The sequence below is a fragment of the Amyelois transitella genome, chromosome 25 (genome assembly GCF_032362555.1).
Source record: "Amyelois transitella isolate CPQ chromosome 25, ilAmyTran1.1, whole genome shotgun sequence".
Taxonomy (NCBI): Eukaryota; Metazoa; Arthropoda; class Insecta; order Lepidoptera; family Pyralidae; genus Amyelois; species Amyelois transitella.
In genome coordinates, this window is record NC_083528.1 from 3,344,477 (window position 1) to 3,367,183 (window position 22,707).

Sequence of the window (22,707 nt, forward strand, 5' to 3'; positions counted from 1 at the left end):
CTATTCTTTAAGTCTTCCCGAATATAAAAGAAGCCAGTATCAAACATTATTAAAAATGCGTGGTGTCACAAGTTGTTTATAATAAATTAGTACAATCAGACTGTTAATCATTTTTAAACAGGTCCCATAAAGAATTCAAACAGTTAATAACGCTTCGACGATCGAGAGTGAAACGTGGCCATTTTGTGTTCCATACATTTTTAATAGTGACCATTAAAATGGGCCACAGTGTGAATGTAGGTCGGACGTATGAACGATATAATTTATTTACATTAAAATTTTGTAGCTTTATAAGAACTTTTTTTATACAGTTGACTAGTTTTCTCCTGTGGCTCCACCCGTATTAGTACCATATCTCTTTATATCATATGCAAAATTTCATAGAGATCGGTTTAGTGGTATTGCCGTCAATGAAGGTCAAATTAACACACCAAGACATATTCACATTTCTAATATTAGTATGGGTAACTGTAACTACAAAATTACACTTAATCAATGTTACCCAAAAATTTTCATCAAAATGTAATTCGAATATTTCACTATCGGTTACTTTGAAAAGATTTAAACTTTTTTTTTCAAGTCTGCCAGTATAAAAATGAGTAACATGATAAGTAAGAGACGCAATAAGTCAAATTTTAGATGCGTACAGGTGAATAGCACGTATTCAGCAAAAATTATGACGATTTAAAACTGATAGGTACATAAACCATATTCACACGAAAGAGAAAGATTTGTATGTTTGTAACGAATAAACTCAAAAACTACTAGACTGATTTTTACTAATTTTGGCAAATATAAAGAATAACATATACAGATATAAATATTTTCTGGAATTTTCCACGGAATCGAGGCCGTTTTAACCCTTTAAAGTTCGCCATTATTTTTCTCTGCCCTCTGCAAAATGGAGATTCAAAATTAATTAGATATGTCCATTATCACCTTTGTGAAGGGAAATAAGCAGTAAAAATGCCGTAGTCGCTTCCAAAATGGACTCTCTCAAATTATTGGAATTTGCTTAGGTCATTCTAGGAATTCAGGCGCGCTGGAAGTGAACTAGTGAAATGTTTTCTGGGATATTACATATGTGAGTAGGTACTATTCGACTCTGTTACGATACCTACTGTAAAATTAATAATACACAGATTTATATTTCTAGAAATTTTCTCTACCGCGCGGTTCTGGGCACTTAGAGTTCGAATCTACCAACCACTGAACTCTTTGTCGTAATAAGGTAAACCAGCGTGTGACAGATACTATACTCTTCCCATTAAGATTTTAAATAGTCAATCAAGGGATTTTTTCATTAACTTATGATTCAGCTTTGATACGATAGAAAATCTCTGAAAACAAAAGAAATTTATTTATATTCCAAAAGAATTAAAACTTTAATCTGAATTAATAAAATGTGACGATTGTTTTCTGAGTGATACAACTAATAATCAATTTATTAATGCTAATATGGCCTTAACTATTCCAGCAATATGTAAGTCAATGTAAATTGGTACCAGAACAAATTTTACTTGCCATCTTTTTGGCGCCGTAATTAAATTATCTTCCTTCATTGTTCATGGTACGACGCCACGGTCGAGGGGAACCATTTTTAAATTGAATATAAAAAATAATTTGTTTGGTTATGCCCACAGGACATTTCAATATTTCACCGGGTTCGGTCTGGTTAAGCTTGATTTAATTAAAAAAATATAAGAGTACTCGTTATTGGCTGTTTAATTAAATAAATTGTGATATGTAAGTGAAATTTGAGCCTTTTAAAAAGTCATATTACACGTAGGTACTATTTTAAAAGTTTTGCTCGCTTGTATGGTATACCTGTATGTTATTATTTTGTGTAATCTATAGTTTATTCCAAACCCTTTTTGTACGAAAGAGTACAAATAATTTCCGCATTTTTCATTCATTCATTCATTTCCGTCAGCGTACTTACTTACGGTACGGTACTACATAAATACCTACATAAAATAACGTCTACATCCCTTGCGATATAGCAAAGACAGCAGTCTTGAAAAGGCTTAAATGTTAAGTGACAGGTTTCTACCCCATCGCCTACAAGAAAACTCTTTAGTTTATGAGCCTATCCCTTAATCGCCTTAAACGACATCCCTGGGAAAGAGGAGTAGAGTGATCTTATTCTAAAGTGCCATGGGAACCACACGGCATGACAGTTGTCTGATGAAGTTATACGTATGCTAGTAGGTTTCTGGACTTCTATTCTACACAATTTTCGTATCATTATTCGTAGAGCGTCAATGCAATTGTCAGAAAAAAAACTATTAATTTATGCCAACACAAACTCAAACGAGTCAGAAATGGTTCGATTTTTTTGTGTTTAAGGAGAAACTCTTCACCGATTTTGTTTCTGTATTCATCCCAATTTTTGTCTTTAGTTTAATACTTGTGTTATGACATAGCCGAGCTATAAGTATTTCTAAACATTTAAGACTCTGATCATGGTGTAAAGGCGAACCCCGGGCTCCTCACCAGAAGGTAGAAAGTGATTTGTTTCTTTTATAACTATGTACTATTTTCTTGTTACTGTGTTAATTTCTATGCAATAAAGATATTACAAACAAACAAACAAAAAAGGTATGGATGTAACTGGGACTAATGGTAGGAGAAAGTAGACGTGAACATCTAACACCCGAGTTCGTTAGGATAAAATTTGAACATATCCATTACCAGTTAGTCAAATTAAGGACATCCTGGCAAAAGGTCAGGTCATGAGTACCCGTAAACGCCGAGCTTGCATGTAGAGATCTATGAATGTGGATGAAGCGAAAGAAGTATGCAGAGATCGTGGCAACTGAAAAGATGTTTTATCAGCCTACCCCTCCCGTGTAAAAATACCGTTATTTTATGAAAAAAAAGACGTGATTTTATGTATGTATTTATGTATAAGTATTTATTATGAAAATTTAAACTTTAAAAAAAGTGATGATATACCTACTCCTAGCACCAGTCTCAAACTTAATTAGAGGTTTATTCAATCTGTATCTTATGTCTCGTTTCAAAAACAAAATAAAAGAAAAAGTGCAAGCGCGTGATAAAATCGCGCCGGCAGAGCTCCCCCTTAACACCGGCTGTTTACATATGCATGGGAGCGGAATTGGAGACCAATTGAGTCCCATCCACAGCTCCTGCGCTCCGGCATTTAACTCGCTCCGGTGGCCAAGCCTTTGTTTTATTCACTCTTCGATAAAAATCATAAAATTCAACCGGTTCGGTGTTTTGTGTAGACTTTGGCACTGCGGTGGGGTGAGGGTTTGGCAGGATCTTTGAAAGAAGCTTTATCTTTCTTAAAAAATAATTTTTATAAATTATTTTGCTATGCTCTTATAGTTGCACGTTTTAAATCACTAATGGCGTGATTATTACAGTATAAATTTTAAAGTAACACATTTTTTTGCTTTTATTTATTTAATTTTAATAAAAGATATCATAAACATATTATATTTTAATTAATATGCTAAAGCCAAAACCCAAAAGTTTTATAGCTTTTCCGTAAAGTCCTGGTTGCATTCTCACCTCTCTGGAAACGAGCCAGGGGTGTGCCTTTGACCATGTATCCTGGATTAGGTGAGTCAGGTTTTTAAACGAAGCGACTCCCACTTGACCTCCTCAACCTATGCAGTTAAACCTAACCCGTATTGGATCCATGGTTACACATCCAGTTGTCTGAATATGCAGGTTTCCTCACAATGTTTTCCCTCACAGTAAGAGCATCAGTTAGTTTTCAAACTAATGTACATAACTTTGAAAAGGGTCATTGGTAAATGGCCGAGGTGGGATTGAACCTGTGCCTTTGTGCGCATCACGAATTTTAACCGGGCACATTACCGATTCGACCAGCGACGCTCTAAAGTGAGCTTTTCCGTAAAGTTTACCACAAAATGTATTTACAGTGAGATAGTGTTAGCTATGCTAATAAGTGTAAGGTACATACATATGGTCACGTCTATATGCCTTGCGGGGTAGACAAAGCCAACAGTCCCAATCCCAGAATCCCAAGTTTGTAAGCCTATCCCTTAGTCGCCTTTTACGACATCCATGGGGAAGAGATTGAGTGGTCCTATTCTTTTTTGTATTGGTGCCGAGAACCGCACGGTAGAGTGTAAGTGTAAGGTATGCCAATGAAATGACACAAGTCTTGTAAGCTTCTAATAAGTAAATTACCGTCCCGAGGATACTTCGACTGTTACTTGAACATGGTCCGAGTTACTTCGTTGTCAGGAACTGACAAGGACAATACTGAGTTAACTGTAAGCCGCAACTTGTAAACTGGTCACATGTAACTTTGCCAGTGGCTCTCAAACATACTCGTATTCGAGGCTTCATATCAATCAGACAATATTTCATTTATAAAAAAGGCCTGCAGGCAGTTTTCACGTCATTTAACATACATACATATAATCTCGTCTATATCCCTTGAGGGTAGACAGAGCCAACAGACTTGAAAAGAATTATAGGTCACGTTCAGCTTATTGGCTTGATGATAGAATTGAGATTCAAATAGTGACAGGTTGCTAGCCCATCGCCTTTAAAAAAGTATCTCAATCTCACGTAATTTTACTTTTCAGTTAAATAATGTCTATGATTACAATATATACACGCATTTTGCGTCCTGATCGTGTATAGTTTGTACCGTAGATGCTTGTGTCATAGTTCCAATCTTGCTGTATAGATTTTACTTTCGCTTGAGCGAAATAGATCAAAACAATATAACGTTTATGAACATTAAATATCACCTTGTATTCAATTTGTGCATTATACATAACAAAATGTGGTATTTAATGTTCTTTAAAAAGGATACTTAATCAATATTTAAAATAAATAGCTATAGACAAACCTGGCAAGTAGACAGGCTGCATATTTGCCTGACAACGAATTCTGAACTCTGACCTCAAATTTTAGTATCCATTTAACAACAAAAATGTTATTTGCTGTGGATATATTTTTAATGATTGTCAATTACAAAATGAATACTCACAATTTTAAAAGACATCATTTTTTATAAAGGAGGACGCACTAACTGTTAATTTAAGGCGCAGTCCAAACCGCTGGATCTATATAAGTTTTGTAATTTGGCGTACTTACAGGAAAGAGAAATTGATATATTTAAAAAAGAGTGTCGCGTACTCCATTTTTAAATAAAAGATTTGGCCAAGAGTACCCCATATCGACACGCTGGCAAGAAAAGTTTGACGAGTGTGGAAAAAGTAATCTCTGCTTACACTTCCGGGATATACTTATTAGTATGTATATAATCAGCAATATTTTATTATTAATATTTTATTATTCTCATATCAGAAACGGAGTCTACACAGTTTTAAAGCAACTGGCTTCGCAGTTAAGTGCAGTCAAGTTTACCCCAGAACAGAAGCCTTAGTCAGCACTGTTTAATTAATTTTGTAACAATATCTAGAGTTTGATAAATTGGTTAGTTCAACCCAATATTAATACTGAGATTATCGGCGCCGTGAATATAAATTACTTTTAATTAATTATAATGAGAGCTTATTGGAGCAATGTTTAGTAATAACATTGGTATTACAACTTTGAATTGATTAATGATGAAAATGTTGTATGTGAATTGTTTTTAACATTGTTGAGAAAGAAATAGGTTTACTGGAAGCTATGTTTCAGGCTCGATCATCACCAAAAGGAAGCTCTCGATCATCACCAAAGGGGAAAGGGTTGGCGCGTTGTTTTCCCTTCAGCCACTTTTAAAACCAAATTAAGAAACCAGTTTCTAAATGAGAATTCTTTAAGTCTTTCCTTATTTTTTTTTTTGTATTATGATTTTGGTGTATTTAGAGGTCGCTATAGATGCCCACCTGGTGGCATACCCGTAAGTCGAACCCGAAATAGCATGTTAGCTTTGTCAATAGATTATCTCGTATATTACCCGTTCCCCAAATTCCCGTGGGAATTTCCCCCAATATGATCCATTTTCTCATGGAGATTGGTATCAATCTCAGATCATGCTCTTGGTGATAATGTCATGATCAATAATCTTTGGGATTAACTGGGAATTTCCAAAAATAATACTTGCTAAATCTGAGTGTGTTTACTTCTGGAAAATTTTTATTAAAATAAGTACACAGATATATTTTAACCTGGACTAAAACACTAAGTTTTATTAAAATAAGTACACAGATATAATATAACCTGAACTAAAACACTAATTTTTATTCCGAAATTCCTACGGGAGTACTACCTTCATAATATTAGTCTGGATGGCTGCCAAAAGCCTTAAACCTTTACTTGTATCAACATGGCCGTCATTAGTAAGCTAGAGGTGTCGCATCTTATTTGCATGGAGTAATGTCGGCCCAATAAATTTGGTTAGCCCCCGACTATGTTTGAATTGCAAAGTCACAATCAGCGATACTATAAATAAACATGCATTTGATTATGACTGCTACACTAAAATTCTGATGAATAAATTAATCAGAATTGTGTATTTATTCGCGTAAAAGTTAGTACAAACTTTAATCCATCTGTTTTGTTTTTTTTATTTAAACTTTTTTAAATATCGTATAAACCAATTAATCAAAAAAAATGTTTTACTCTCGTCCACATACCTATTCTAAGTTTGGATAATTGTGAAGTTGACATTGTTTAAAAAAATGTTGCAGTGCTGTTTGTTACCGCTTCTTCTGCACTGACGCCTTGGAAGCGGGGGTAAACTTGGTTTTAAGTTATTTATTTTACGTCAACCAATGTTGTGAAAAACCAAAATATATGACAATAATAAAGTGATGTTGAAGTGTCCCTTAATAATGAATTAAATTTTGAATTTGAATTGAATGTTATCGAAACAATTCACTTTCCACTGAGCGCCATAGCTACTGAACCTTAAAAGCAAACAGTTCATAATCAAAGCAATGTAAATGTAGTTTCTTTAGGTCAATAGTTCCGTACAACTGCGACGGACCTTAATATCGTCTATATATATATAAAGTGTTAAAATTAAGGGTGTAATTTCAGTAACCGCATATCACTTTTATCGTATTTTAAGCGACTGCCTAGCATCTTTTTTTTATGAGTTAATTTTTTTTGATAATGAATAAGTTTGACTAAGCAAATATATAAGGGGAGTGTTTCGTATAAAATGAACACTGGAGTGGGAAAGCTTAGATGAACTTAGATGCCTTGATCAAATAGGAGACATTCTGGAAAAAGTTCAGGTCAAGCGTACCCGAAACCGCTAAGCTTGCATGAAGAAAGTTGTATGAATGAAGTGAAAGAAGAATACAGGGATCGTGGCAAGATGTAGTCTCTGCCTACCCCTCCGGGAAAGAGGGACTATTGACTACTTTTATGAATGAACTAGTATCAAAAAAAATCCCGTATATACATTTTCCTCCTTTTACGCAGGCGAAACTGCAGGCATAAGCTACCAAAGCGTCCGATAGATAGTTTACATTAAATTTTACAAGGAATACACAACAAATCTCCCTGACAGCCGATATCCAGCGTCTTATCGGACCCTCAAGAAGAACTGAAATATCTGAAAGTAGGTCGTGTGCAGACGAAGATATATAGATGCTGCAATTTGGCTTGAAACCGTAGCTGGACGGCGCAGGGTTTGGTCTAAGTTATAAGATCTAACTCCAAGAATAAGCTGTTTGAAAAATATACTTAAAATTATATCCTGGTCGTAAGGCTGCACAGGTATTCCCAAAAATCCTTTCTTCGTCTTAGCTTACGTTTCCTAGTTACCTTCCTGCCAAATTTAATCTTTATTGTTTCAGTAGTTTTTAAGATAAGGAATCAGTCCGTGAGTGAATGAGTGAGTGTTTTTAAAAACTTAATCAGCAGTTATTAACTGATTTAGAGGGTTATGTAAGCACATTATTTTTTTGATGAATAAATATATGAAGAGGAAAAAATTCATGGTGAAACCAGCAAATTCATGCTAATGGAAGAGGAACCATTATCTAGTTACATCCCCTGAAAGGTTGCAGTGGCCAGACAGGAGTCGGTGGGTGTAAAAACCTGACTTACTCAAGCCAGGATCGTTGTTACTTGCGGAATCCAGACTCCTCTTTACAGAGAACTACCTTTTACCCGCTGCTTCGCCCGCCCGCGAATTAAGCGCCACCTACAAAAGAATAGGCAGAGACTACCTCTTTCCACTTGCCACGATCTCTGCATACCCCTCCAGGAAAGAGGCGTGATTTTATGTATGTATGTACAAAAGAATACAGAATTTTCGAAAATCCCTCGGGAACAATGGTTTTTACCGGGATGAAAAGTGTCCCGTGTACTTTTTAATTACATATACGCAAAATATATAGTATATTCTAGTGTTTATTTTTGAAAAAAATGTGTAAGAAAGGAAGAAAAGACAACCTAGCCTTATCATCTAACTTAAGGTCGTCATAATATTATACTCCTCTTACTTAGACCACAAAATAGCCCCAGCTGAAATTCTATTCTAGACTGCATTCTGCCACTATAAAATGCAACTAAATTTATCTAACTAGGAAGCTGTAAGTCGCATTACGTAATCTTTACCTTTGAATATTTTGATGCAAATAGAATTGGCATCCTTAGCTTCCAAAATAATATTAATTACATAGTTTGATCAACATCTTTATAATATTTCGGATTTCTATGAGCCTCTGCCTACCTATAATTCAAGTCTCGAACTTATTTTAGGGCTAGCTCAAGGCTAGTAACCTTAAACTGGAAAGATTAAGTCTCTGCCTACCCTTCCAGGAAAAACGCGTGATCCTAAAGTAAGTATGTAATTCCGTTAAAAATTCAATTTCATTTCTGAAGTGCATTAAGAATAAATATCCATTAGTTTTAATGAAATTTAAACTATCTCCGAGTGCCGGGTGCGGAGGAAGCTTCAGCGGCCATTTTGAGAATTTCTGGAATATTCATCATTTACAAATAAATTTACTTTTAACAGGTCGTCTTTGGATAATTATTTTAATGCAATCGGTGTATTTATGTATTGTAGAAGTAAAATCAAAAACACAGAATATATTCAAGTATTGGCATTTAGCCGTACCGCTGAACGTGGCCTTTCGGTCTTTATGAGACTGTTGGCTCTGTCAACCCTGTAAGGGATTAAGACGTGAGTATATATGTGTATTAAGTATTAAGTTCACCTGTTACAAATACCTCTTCTAAAATTACCAATAAGTAATTATTACTCGTCGTCATTATTATAAACAAACACTTTCTTAACATTTTTAGTTCAATACTATCATCAGCCTCGTGGCGTTAGTCCCAAAACCGTACCTTCCACACTGAAGGAAGCCCAGGTTGCGACTATATTTAAAAAAAGCCCTATATTATTTTTACCTATATGCGGTATACGCAGTGCGATAACACACGTGTCCAAATATTTATAAAATGCAGGAAATTCTGGAATTTCATGAAAAACATCGCTATATTCGTCTCCTCGGGGCATCGCTATAAAATTTTTATTTTTAGATGATGTTTTACGCTTGGAAGTTTACTGAGCATTTTTGTGTGCGACAGGTTATATCGGGACACTGAATTTATAAGTGAATATTGAAAACTAATTTTTGCCTGAGGCTTCGTGTGTGAGGGATTTTAAGAACGAAAATACTTATGCTAAATCTGATCTTATAGGTATGTGTAAAAAATCTTAAGTTAGCTTTGTCATATGGCTCCGTGTTTGAGATTTTAACGATAAAAATGTCCTCAATGCCGTGTGGTTCCCGGAACAATACAAAAAAGAATAGGACCACTCCATGTCTTTCCCGTGAATCGTAAAAGGCGACTAAGAGATAAGCTTAAAAACTTGGGATTCTTTTTTTAGGCGATGGGCTAGCAACCTGTCACTATTTGAATCTTTATCTTAATCTCAATTCTATCATTAAGCCAAATAGCTGAACGTGGCCTATTAGGCTCTGTCTTCCCCACAAGGGATATAGACATGACTATATGAATGTATGTATGTTTTAGTGCAAGAGTTGACATGTTATCGATGGATTTTGTGTTCAATTACAAAAGAACAGAAAACACAATGGCTATTCTACTGAGACTCTTTCGATACACTAACATGTTTTTAAAAAAAGTAACCACTTATTCGGTGATCAAAGTGATCATTATGATCAAATTCTACATTTAAGTTTAAATGAAACTATATCTAAACGATACAGATTTTCCAATACATATTAATCATTTTTTAAAACCTGACTCACCCAATCTAGGTCAAAGGCATACCCCAGACTCAGGCACGGACAAAGGAATAAGAATGATAATCATTGTTGTTTTATTTCGTCATAGTTCAACATAATATTTGAATACATACATATGGTCACGTCTATATCCCTTGCGGGGTACACAGAGCCAACAGTCTTGAAAAGACTGAATGGCCACGTTCAGCTATTTGGCCTAATGATAGAATTGAGATTCAAATAGTGACAGGTTGCTAGCCCATCGCCTAAAAAAGAATCCCAAGTTGGTAAGCCTATCCCTTAGTCGCCTTTTACGACATCCATGGGAAAGAGATGGAGTGGTCCTATTCTTTTTTTTGTATTGGTGCCAGGAACACACGGCAATATTTGAATATCCATTTATTATTCTTAGTCAGAAAACACTAGTAACATAAAAACTTCCGGACTTATGAAAACACGATAACCACACGTCGGATGTCATATCGTTGTACCTTTTTTTTAGTTTTTATACAAAAGGCTTTATTTTATTTTTGGCGAAAAATAAATCGGGCGTGTATCTAGCCGTTATGCTGCGAGGTAGCTATAAAACAATTTATAAAACTTTTTTTTTACTAGATATCTCTGTTACGCATAGAAATTTGGAAACGACAATTTTTATGTTCCATTCTTTGTATTTATAAACGACTTAAAAGTTTAATAATCTGTCTGTTTATACTAGTTGCGCATTGGGGCTTCGCCCCCGTGGGAAATCTGGATCAAACGAACATCCACATCTCCTTTATAACTTTCAGAGTTCAGCTGATAGAATTGGGATTCAAATAGTGAAAGACTGCTAGCCCATTGCCTAAAAGAAAAATCCCTAAGTCGCCTTTTACGGCATTCATTGGAAAGAGATCGAGTGGATTTTTTCTTTCTTTTCAATTGGTTCCGGGAACCACACGGCGACAAAAAATGTGACCGCCAAATGAAACATATTTGTATATTCATATATTTCCACGGCCTCGATAGCTTTATTAACTGATCGATCACATATATAATTCAAGGAGGCTAGTGGACGCTGATTGGCTGCCTTCCGTAAACATCTATATATGTATATGTTGTGTCTATATATTGTGAAACTTGCAGAAGTTTAGTTACAAAACAGGAAAGCTACGACAGTGACCATGTTTTTTTTATAATCTACAATCCTACTAATAAGTATTATAAATGCGTTTGCGTTTGTAAAGATGTGTTTGTGTTTGTTACTTTGTCACGCCAAATCTATTAGACGGATTTTGATGAAATTTAGCACACAGGTAGAATATAATAAGAACATTATAAGTTACTTTTTGTAAGGATGTGTGTGTGTGTTTGTAACTCTTTCAGGCAAAATCTTGTGAACGAAATGAAATTTTCAAGTAACACTGCTCAGACATTGGAATAATATAATTAAAAATTTATAGAGTTTTAAAGCGAACGAAGTCGCGGGCACGAGCAAGTAAAGATAATATCATAGTAGCGAACGAATGGACCTATTTTATTTGTTATATTCAATACATTGCCTTGGGATAGGAACAGGTATTTTTTCTGGGAAAAAAGATCCCTTAGTCCTTCTTAGTACTCCTAACTTTTAGTACGTGCCAATTTTATGAAGATTGGTCAATATAATGTAAAGAGCAGACAAACCAACAAACACATTTTCCATATTATAATGTAACTAAAGGTTTCGTCCGCAGCTCTGGTCGCATGAATAGTGCACTATTTCGTTTTCCGTACTCCATACTATGTATATGTATGTTATGTACGCACGATTAAGAAAACTAACAAATTTTGCGTCGCAAATAACATTTATGTACGTAGATGCTGTATTTAGCTAACATATAATAATGAATCCGTAAAATGGATATCGTAAGAGACGACTAAGGGCAAGGCTAATAAACTTAGTATCCTTGTACGCTATGGGCCAGCAACTTGTTAGTATTTAAATCTCAATATGGCTATACAGCTGAACGCCTTAAATCTTTTCAAGACTGTTGGCTCTGTCTACCCCGCGAGGGATATAAACCTGACTAGATATACATATATGTATGTATATATTGACCAATTATTAGTCACATGAATACTCTAACGAAATTACATAGCTCTCTTGGCATAAAATAGATTGCGCCCGCCATGCCCGTCACGTGCCAGATAAACTGGAGCGACCATTTCCTTGTCTTGGATGTATAGGGGGGGCATTATGTTAGGCTGTATTCACTTGCAACGTGCAATGACAAATTGTATAATTTAAGATTTATTATTGTAAATTTGTTAACTTTTGTAGTGCCGTATGGTTCCCGGCACCAATACAAAAAAGAATAGGACCACTCCATCTCTTTCCCATGGATGTCGTAAAAGGCGACTAAGGGATAGGCTTACAAACTTGGGATTCTTTTTTAGGCGATGGGCTAGCAACCTGTCACTATTTGAATCTCAATTCTATCATTAAGCCAGTGGCGTATTTCAACCAGGTTGAAATACGAACTTTCTCTGATTGGCCAGGGTCTTGGATATTTATCTATATAAGTACCTATATATTATAATATATAGTATCGTTAAGTTAGTATCTCGTAACACAAGTGTCGAAAATACTTTGAGGCTTACTCAATCTGTGTAATTTGTCCCGTATCTATATATTGAAAAAAAAAACTAAACGAAACTACTAAATGCTTTAGCCAGACCTACGCTTGTCTCAAACTAGCTTTGGTATGGCTCTGAAACTTGGTTTTCGATGTGAAAGTGACTTCAGCCGTAATATGCATGTCCATTCCGACATTAAGTATTACAGCTGAACGTGGCCATTCAGTCTTTGCAACACTGTTAGCTCAATCTACCCCTTAAGGTATAAAGATGTGACCATGCGTAGTTAGGTATGTACGTTTTTGAGTAGGACCACTCTAACTGTTTCAAGATCTGCTTTTAAGTTTTTAGGTATTAACTACTCCAGGAATGCTATTTTAATATGTAAGTCAATGAATGAATGAATGAAAGATTTATTTGAACAACTCAACGTACACAAGTCTCTTAAACACATAATATATTAAAACATAATAATAAGCAGGAGTGAGCTACAGAAATTCACAAAATTCATAATCACAGCGGATTCAAATTAATTAATTATAAACGGTAATACAAACATTTATTTTCTTCGTTAAGTTCGTAAAATAGGACATTGTAAACAGAAGCTTACAGTAAAACTATACAAGTTGTGTAATTGATAGGTGGAGTCGAAATATTCCATTATCTTTCACTAAATTGGTTATATTGACATACTAACATCTATGCATAATTAATAGAATCGAATTGATGTCTTAGCTTTACTACCTATACTTATAACTAGCTGTTACCCGCGACTTCGTCCGCGTAAATTTCGAATTCTTCCGCGTTAACTTATTTGCAGGCAAACTCATGCCTTGAGTTCATTCAAATGACGATAATTGTTGTTTAGTGAACCGATTTGATGAGTTAAAACAAAGCAATTGGTGAAAGTTTTAAGTAAATCGGTTCAGTACTTTCGGAGATAAGCGTGATCGTACATACAAACAGAAAGACAAAAAATTAAAAAAAAAATTGCTTTCTGTTATTAATTCCAAGTGTCCCTCTATCCATTTCAGTGAAAAAACACTTAATGTACAGACAAAATATTTTTACTGTTTTATTATATGTATAGATTTAAGAATTCTATCTATTACAATTAATGTTTAGGATGGAAGAATCTAGAATTATTTGTATTTTAGGTCAGAAAAAATGTGGGCGGCAGGTCAACACGCCATTGTCAAATTATATTTTTTATCAGGCTATTCTCATCTAAGTTAAATCTTGAAGCAATAATTAGGATTATCAATCATATTTAGAGTACCTACCTAACATATTTCTGAATTAAATCACTAATAAAAAGCAACCTGTCACTATTTACATCTCAATTTCATCTTTTAGGCGTACAACTGAAAGTGACTTTTCATGACTAATGGCTCTGTCTACCCCGCAAAGGATATAGATGTAAATATGTGTAAAAACGTTCTGTTTACTGATTACCATTGATTAGTCCGCCTTTACTCAACATATTCATATTGTAGGTTTCTCCTACATATTTAATATTATAAATAATGGCAATAAAGATAATTTCTATTGTATTGTATTTTATTGTACCATCAGTACTAACCGCTACTATAGTACAGTCACTACTCGCTACTATAGTCTAGACTGAAAATTCCGAATTCCATAGTGTAGAATTGGATATGAAAATCAACACATTCATGCTGGCACATTGGACACGGATCTGATAAGTTATCTCTGTTCAGATACAAACACTGTAATTACAGCTAATGGAATAGCTTCACGGCTATCATTTTAACGTTAACCCATCTGAACAAAAGGTGGGTGTGGTAGGTTTTTTGGGGGTAATACATACATACATAAAGTCACGTCCATATCCCCTGCGGGCTAGACAGAGCCAACAGTCCCGAAAAGACTGTCAGGCCACGTTCAGCTTTTTGGCTCGATGATAGAATTGAGATTCAAATAGTGACAGGTTGTGTTTTGTGGGTGTCTGTCTACGCTGGAAGGAATTAAGACGTGATTTGATTACATGAAGGTATGTATATATGTATGTTAAAAACTGATAAATATAGTGTCATTTTCTACATACATACATATTATCACGTCTATGTATATCCCTTGCGGGGTAGACAGAGCCAAGTCTTGAAAACACTGATAGACGTTCAGCTGTTTGGCTTAATGATAGAATTGAGATTCATATAGCGACAGGTTATAAGCCCATCGCCTAAAACAAGAATCCTGTCATAGAATAGTGTCATTTTCTAAGTATAATTATTTCATCTGTACAATCGAACAATACCAAGTACAATACTAAGCGATTTAACAAAGTCAGTGATTAGTCCCGCAAAGTTTATCGCTTCAGAATTGGACGACCCTTTGAATCAGGATCAAAGAATTAATTGCTTCAATTCAACGAACCCTACGGTAGATCATCGTTACAAATTGGCTGAGTTAACTCACCTTCAAAACTTGTTAAAAGTTACTTTACTACGCACTTTTTGTAAGAGTTATGATGGATAGATATACCTTAATAAAAAGTTAAGCTAGTCGTTGTATCAAATTGGTGTTCCTTATACTGCTGTTACTACAATGAGGGTTTTGAAAAATTGACATATGTATGTCATGTCAATCATGGTTTTATTATGTCATGATGTTTATTGCGATCGATTAGTCTCGTGCCACGTCAGTCTTTTCAAGACTGTTGGCTCTGTCTACCCCGCAAGATATAAAAACATGATTAATATGTATGTATTGGTCATATATCAATATTACGATGAGGGAAAACATCGTGAGGCAACCTGCACATTCAGGAAACTGGATGTGTAACCTAATGATCCAATACGGGTTAGGTTCCCCTGCAAAGATTACAGAGGTCAGATGGGAGTCGCTTCGTGTAAAAATCTGACTCACACAATCGAAAATCCATGATCAAGAGTTGTTAAGGTTATATAAGAATCTCTGCCTGCCCTGTTTTATACTTGTACGTACGTATAAGAAATATAGTTTGTTCTTAAAGTTTATTTTTTATATTGGAAACACATTATGTGTTGAAAGTCACCCTGGTAGGGTTAAAGAACAGACATTATGCAAGGTGACACGTATTAAAGTAAGAGGCATTCGGCACATCATTTACACATCAGAAGGCTTTAACGCCAGCCCTGACTTTCTCTAAAATTGCCTTCAGTAATTGGGAAATTATATAGAGGAGATATTACCAGTAATTAAGCTGCAAATTTTGTCACAATCATTTGGGCTTCTGTTTTTTTCTCTGATGAAGAAAAAAGTATTTTAACACCATCAATCTTATAGTTTTCGATTTCATGAGTTTCGTTTGAGTAATAATTTAGCATACATGCAATGTTTTTTTTTTTGTAAAAGCAGTAAAGTTAGCAATCAAGTTTCAGTAAATTTTTTTGCGTTAGGTAGGTGAACAGAAATTATTTTTGGTAATTTCATAAAATTTAAACATATACATATTATTCACGGCTATATCCCTTGCGGGGCAGACAAAGCCGACAGTTTTGAAAAGACTGAAAGGTCACGTTCAGCTGTATACGACTTTATGATGAAATTGAGTAACAGGTTGCTAGCCTATAACAGGAATCCCTAGTTTATAAGCCCATCCCTTAGTCGCCTTTTACCACAGCCATTGTAAAGATATGAAGTGGTTCCATCCTTAAGCGTCGAAAACCACACGGCTCAGTTAGACAATGTTTAAATTTAACTTAAAAAATATTCAATATTGATATTGCAATAGTAAAATTTAATTTTCCCAGAAAAAATCATTTCTTGGCCAATTTGTTTCAAAAAAAAGAGGGCGCCACTGACCATTTATTTATTGCTTTTAAAATAGTGGTATTAGGATCTCTAAAGTGTTCCCGCGCAAGGGTTGGCGAGTCAAAAGATCTCGGCCTACGGACAATCATACACTATTCACTGCACTAAGTACACTCGGGCTCAAAATTCTCTGAAAAATATGTTTTAGAGTAAGGGCCACAGCTTTCAGATGAAAAGGAAATAAAAAATTCTCTTTACGACTTTTGTTTTTAACAAGTTAGTATAATAGGCGACTTTAAATGTTGATGACAGTGCAGATGTTGTAATAACTCTGTTTTATATCTCTTTCGTTATATAGTTACTTCTCTTTCAAGGGTAAAAATTTATTCAAATTATTTAAATATATTGACTACTTTTAGCTACAGGGATAGCTAGAGATTACATCTTTCCGCCTGTCATGATTACTCCACGTCATGCCTTATGGTTCATCGACATAATTGTATACAAACTTGATAGTTAAAATTTTAGTCAAAATTAACTATGGAATATATATCTACGTATTATATATACGACTCTCGGACAAAATATTTATGAACGTTGATAGTTATACGTATTTGAATAATGTTTTTTTTTGGCGTTAATATGACTTAGTTATAATAAGTATTTTTTTCATAAGAAAATTAAACTTGTAGTGTTTCTCGAGTTGTTTTGTAAATAAATTAAATATGATATCATTACGTCTTGGTAATATTATTCGTGTAATTTAAAACGTAATAGTTTGTATAACTGACTGTACACTTACACATGCCGCTATTATGTCGACTGCAGCCAACAACTTCGGCTTTGAAGCTGGGCCTTCATAGAGCATCCATCAAGGTTAACTCTCTATATGTTAAGGTTTCATCTCCAAACCAGACAAGATGAAAGAAACTTTAAAGTGCGAAAATTTTGATTCGTTAAAAATAATTTGGAACAAAGAATCATCCTGAAATCATAGCAACATCGTCTTTTTGGTTATTCCTAAAATTTTGCTCTGGCAGGTACTTTCTGGCGGAACCTAAAGTCCCTCCCTTCACAGGTCTACTCAATTAATCTTATTATATAATATATAGTTAAAAGTCTGAAGAAGGACATGGGGTACCTTTCATATCGGTTAAAACGACAATTCCCGTGGGATTTGCGAAAAACCTGTACTGTTTCGTAACTTTTTTGTAGATGGCGTTAATCTCGTCGAATTTTGTACCTCTAGATGGCGCCAAATTCACGTGGGCAAAGCTGCAGTAAAAAACTAGTTTGCCTATAATTGACTTTATGGTCACCTCACGATGAGTGTAGACAGACCTCAAACGTGACTAAAAATAAGGCAGGCAAGAAACAAATAATTTATTTTTAATTTTCAAATTTTAAAAGAAAGAATGATTTGAAATAGTGAAAAACACACCACATTTGTTTTAGCATCGTCTATCTAGTCGGACGAGAATAGAAATCTAGTTGGTGAAAACGAAGTAATATTAATAATTTAGTAAAGTAAAAATGAGGGAAATAGTGCATATACAAGCTGGACAGTGTGGAAATCAAATTGGTGCCAAGGTAAGAATAATATTCTTGGAAATTTCCTTTTTTACTTGATGAAATTTGTTTTTCTTTACTTATTGCTAGGAGGGCTAACCTATTAATTTCGATCACCCATTTTTCTTTGTATTCAAACTGTATAGAGTGTGGGGGGATGAAACCATAAAAATCCACCAATTGTGCTAAAATTCACGATGACTATCAGTAGTTTCATAGATGGTTCTACAAAAACCCAAATGCGTCCGGATGGTTTTTAAGATTCGCTTATCATTTCAGTTTTGGGAGGTGATCTCTGACGAGCACGGAATCGACCCCACGGGGACATACCACGGCGATTCAGACCTTCAGCTGGAGCGAATCAACGTTTACTACAATGAGGCCACCGGGGGGAAATATGTACCCAGGGCCATCCTTGTGGACCTTGAACCGGGGACTATGGACTCCGTGCGGTCGGGTCCCTTTGGACAAATCTTCCGCCCTGACAACTTCGTGTTTGGACAGTCGGGCGCAGGAAACAACTGGGCAAAAGGACATTACACTGAAGGAGCCGAATTAGTGGATTCCGTTCTTGATGTTGTCAGGAAAGAGGCAGAAGGCTGCGATTGTCTACAGGGCTTCCAGCTCACCCACTCACTTGGAGGAGGCACTGGAGCGGGACTGGGAACTTTATTGATCTCGAAGATTCGAGAAGAGTATCCCGATCGCATCATGAATACATTCAGCGTAGTGCCGTCACCGAAGGTGTCTGATACTGTCGTTGAGCCCTACAACGCCACCTTGTCCGTGCATCAGCTGGTGGAAAACACTGACGAATCTTACTGCATTGATAATGAAGCGCTATATGACATCTGCTTCAGAACTTTGAAGCTGACTACGCCTACGTACGGGGATCTTAATCACCTCGTTTCTGCTACAATGTCTGGCGTCACCACTTGCCTCAGATTCCCCGGTCAATTAAATGCTGATTTGAGGAAGCTTGCAGTAAACATGGTGCCTTTCCCTCGTCTGCATTTCTTCATCCCTGGATTCGCTCCACTAACATCCCGCGGCAGTCAGCAATACCGTGCCTTGACTGTCCCAGAATTGACGCAACAGATGTTTGATGCAAAGAACATGATGGCTGCGTGTGACCCTCGCCACGGCAGATACTTGACCGTTGCTGCTGTTTTCAGAGGAAGAATGTCAATGAAGGAAGTAGATGAGCAGATGATGAATATCCAGAATAAGAACTCTTCGTACTTCGTCGAATGGATTCCCAATAATGTGAAGACAGCCGTTTGTGACATTCCGCCTCGAGGTTTGAAGATGTCTGCCACTTTTATTGGCAACTCCACTGCTATCCAGGAGTTGTTCAAACGTATTTCAGAGCAGTTCACTGCTATGTTTAGACGTAAAGCATTCTTGCACTGGTATACTGGCGAGGGAATGGACGAGATGGAATTCACTGAGGCGGAGAGTAATATGAACGACTTGGTGTCCGAGTACCAGCAGTACCAAGATGCTACTGCCGAAGAGGAAGGAGAGTTTGATGAGGAGGAAGAGGGTGGCGATGAGGGCGACTAGATTATTTTTTGTTAAGATTATATATTATGCTTTTTTAGATTTGTTTTATTACATTTTACGATGTGGTAACTTGTGGTTTTATTCCCTTACCCCTAGACTTCTCAACTATTGAATTTAGAATCCAATAACTTGTTCATTAGTGATTTTCTAGGGTTTAATTCTCTATGACCAATGGGGTTCGCTTGATCAGTTGCCTTTTCCATCCCGAAGCCTGGCAATGACATGACAAGGAAATACTATAGATAGGAACCTAGGTACTTAGTGCAACCCTTTGGGACTAGTGGGATAGACTTCAACATATACCGCCTGTCCCATTTTTTTAATTTATATTGTTGAACGTAGGTACAAGTCCCATTCATTTTCTGATCTAATGTCCCATAAGTTATCTCCATGCTAGTTAGTCCAATGTCCCATACCATAAGAGAGGTAGGTCCCTCACCCTAAATAGTAGTACCTAGGTACCTATTAAGAAGAATTAAAAAGTATTTTTATGTAGTTGACTGAGAGTAGAAATTAATTGGGCCTATTATAACGAAATAACCGCAAAATGTCGGATGCACTAACCACAGACCGCAAGATTAAACCAATAATAACAAAATTAAAACTATGACTGCGCATGACATGGCTGTTACCATAAAGACAGAAGGTATTTATAACCTACTAGCTTTTGCACGGGGCTTTGCTCCCGTGGGAAATTCCAAAAAAGAAGTAGCCTTTGTCACCTGCGAAGGTCTACCAAAATTCATTTGAATCGGTCCAGCGGTGTGAAAGCGGAACAGGCAGACAGACAGACTTATACATTTATAATATTTGAAAGGAATTTTAACTAAGGTAAAAGTAATACTACACAATAGTTTCGATACAATAGTGCTAAACACATGACTTCCAGTCTAAACGAAAATGTATATCATATGTATATTTATACCTTATACATTTTCGTTTGGACTGGACAACAGTGCTCTGACTACCCCGTATCATATATTTATACCTTACGGGGTAGTCAGAGCACTATTGCTCTGTCTTATGATAAGAAGGCGACATTCAGGCTCAAAAATAAATTTGATTGAGAATCAGAAAGTGGCAGGTTGATCTCCCATCGCCTAAAAGAATCCCAAGTTTATTTGCCTATCCCTTAATTGACTTTGACAATATGCGCGGAAAGAGAACCAACTAGTACACTTTATATTTTTTTTCAGCAACTAGACAAACATGGGAGCTCACGCTAAATGAAATTTCCTTATCTATACTAATATAATAAAACTGAAGAGTTTGTTTGAACGCGCTAATCTCTGGAACTACTGGTTCGAATTGAAAAATTCTTTTTGCGTTTAATAGACCATTTATCGAGGAAGGCTTTAACGCTGCCACTTTAAAGAGCAAAGAAATAATGGAATATGTGAAAAAAACGGGGAGAAATTATTCATCCTTGAGGGCTTCAATGATGCTCAAAATAACTTTTCCATGCGGACGAAGTCGCGGGCACAGCTAGTTGTAAAATATATTTCAAGGTTTCAATTACACTTATACCGATGGTTCAGTGCGGCGCTCATTTTTAGGGTGCCGGTTTGTAAATGAGGAAGATACTACAAATTTGAGGACCACTTTTTCCATTAAATGTCGTTGAGTATTTTTTCTGCCGCTAGAGTGCGCTAGTGGATTTGAAATGCGAAATACTGTCACTGAATTATTAATTGTAGGTAGGCACATCCTATTTACATTAAATTTGCTTATGTCTCTCTTACTAGCGTTAACATACATACATATGGTCACGTCTATATCCCTTGCCTAGACAGAGTCTTGAAAAGACTGAATGGCCACGTTCAGCTATTTGGCTTAACGACAGAATTGAGATACTGGCGTAAAAAGAGAAAAAAAGTGGGTTTAAATTCTCCGTCTACTCAAGTGGTTCATGTAACCTTTTGATTATTTAAATCTTTTAGAGAGTATTTTCGCTCACTATTACGTAAGAGATGGAGGCGTAACTTGTCACAGAACTACAATGCTCTTACTACGTGATGCAAAAAAAGAAGACGTCAATCATTAAAAGTACATGTTATCACGTCTTTATCCTTTACGGGGTAGGTAGAGCTTACAATCGCGAAAAGACTGAATGGTCAAATTCAGTTGTACGGCCCAATGATGGAATTGAGATTCATATTAATAATGTCCTCTTTTTGTTCCAGTGTCGATAAAACTGGCGATCCTGAACTGCCTCATGGCCCGCCAGCTCTGCTTTGAGGACGCCTCCTGCTCCGCCATCTTGGAAATCATCCCGCGAGTCTGTGGATCTGAACTTGGTGAGTCACTTATTTTGTCTTTCATAGACTATGCAACAGTAAAGGCCCGTGCGCACGAAAGTCTTCAAACTAGTCACATCAAATTGGAACGCAAGCCTGCACTCCATCTTTTCTGCCACCGCACCTTTGAAGAGTTTTATGTATTACCACTTGGTGCGAGCCACCTTTCAAACTAACCTGCTTCTGACGTGCTTTCGGTCTGCTCAGGCCTAAAGTGTTCCATGGAAATTATCCCTGCACAACAAGAAATGTTCGAAGGTCATCAGGATTGAAAATCAAATGATGATGAAATGATGATGATGATGCAAGGGTATGTGATAATCTACTGAGCGATTCAAGCACCATAAGGCATATGCCTCAAGGGCTCTCCATCGAAACCGGAAGAATAGAGAGAGAGAAAGATATATTTTCAAAGAGCGTAAATAGTGGTGATACCGATGTTCCTGGTGTTAAACAATGTCATAGGCCAATGACCATTTTCAATATAAACACCTATATCTGAACCGGAAGATCTGACGCCCGAAGACGGAATAATTTTCAAAAGATCAAAACAAAATACTGTACTTGTAGATAGAAACATTCCACGTACAGACATGAAATATTTGACTGAAGATCTCATTCGGAATTATGCTGAGTTTGCTTTGCATTCTAAACAAATCGCTGGGAAGGGAAAATGGCGTTTCTTTTGTTAAGATCGCGCCATTATGCATGAGTATACGTACACGAAAGTCTAACCG

The 22,707-nt window shown here is 36.1% G+C and overlaps 2 protein-coding genes across 2 annotated transcripts in view; both read left to right on the top strand.

Moving 5' to 3' along the window:
* The first annotated feature begins 17,993 nt into the window (after nucleotides 1–17,993).
* On the top strand, nucleotides 17,994–19,742 carry LOC106140741 (tubulin beta chain). The gene is made up of 2 exons (XM_013342373.2): nucleotides 17,994–18,128; nucleotides 18,387–19,742. Exons 1-2 carry the CDS (start codon nucleotides 18,072–18,074, stop codon nucleotides 19,671–19,673), a joined length of 1,344 nt encoding a protein of 447 aa, XP_013197827.1. The 5' UTR covers nucleotides 17,994–18,071; the 3' UTR covers nucleotides 19,674–19,742.
* A 537-nt stretch (nucleotides 19,743–20,279) lies between these two features.
* Nucleotides 20,280–22,707, top strand: part of LOC106141454 (uncharacterized) — a 48,791-nt gene continuing 46,363 nt past the window's right edge. The window contains exons 1-2 of the mRNA XM_060951451.1: nucleotides 20,280–20,319; nucleotides 21,857–21,970. Coding sequence (XP_060807434.1) covers nucleotides 20,280–20,319; nucleotides 21,857–21,970 — 154 coding nt within the window. The remainder of the gene's footprint in view (nucleotides 20,320–21,856; nucleotides 21,971–22,707) is intronic.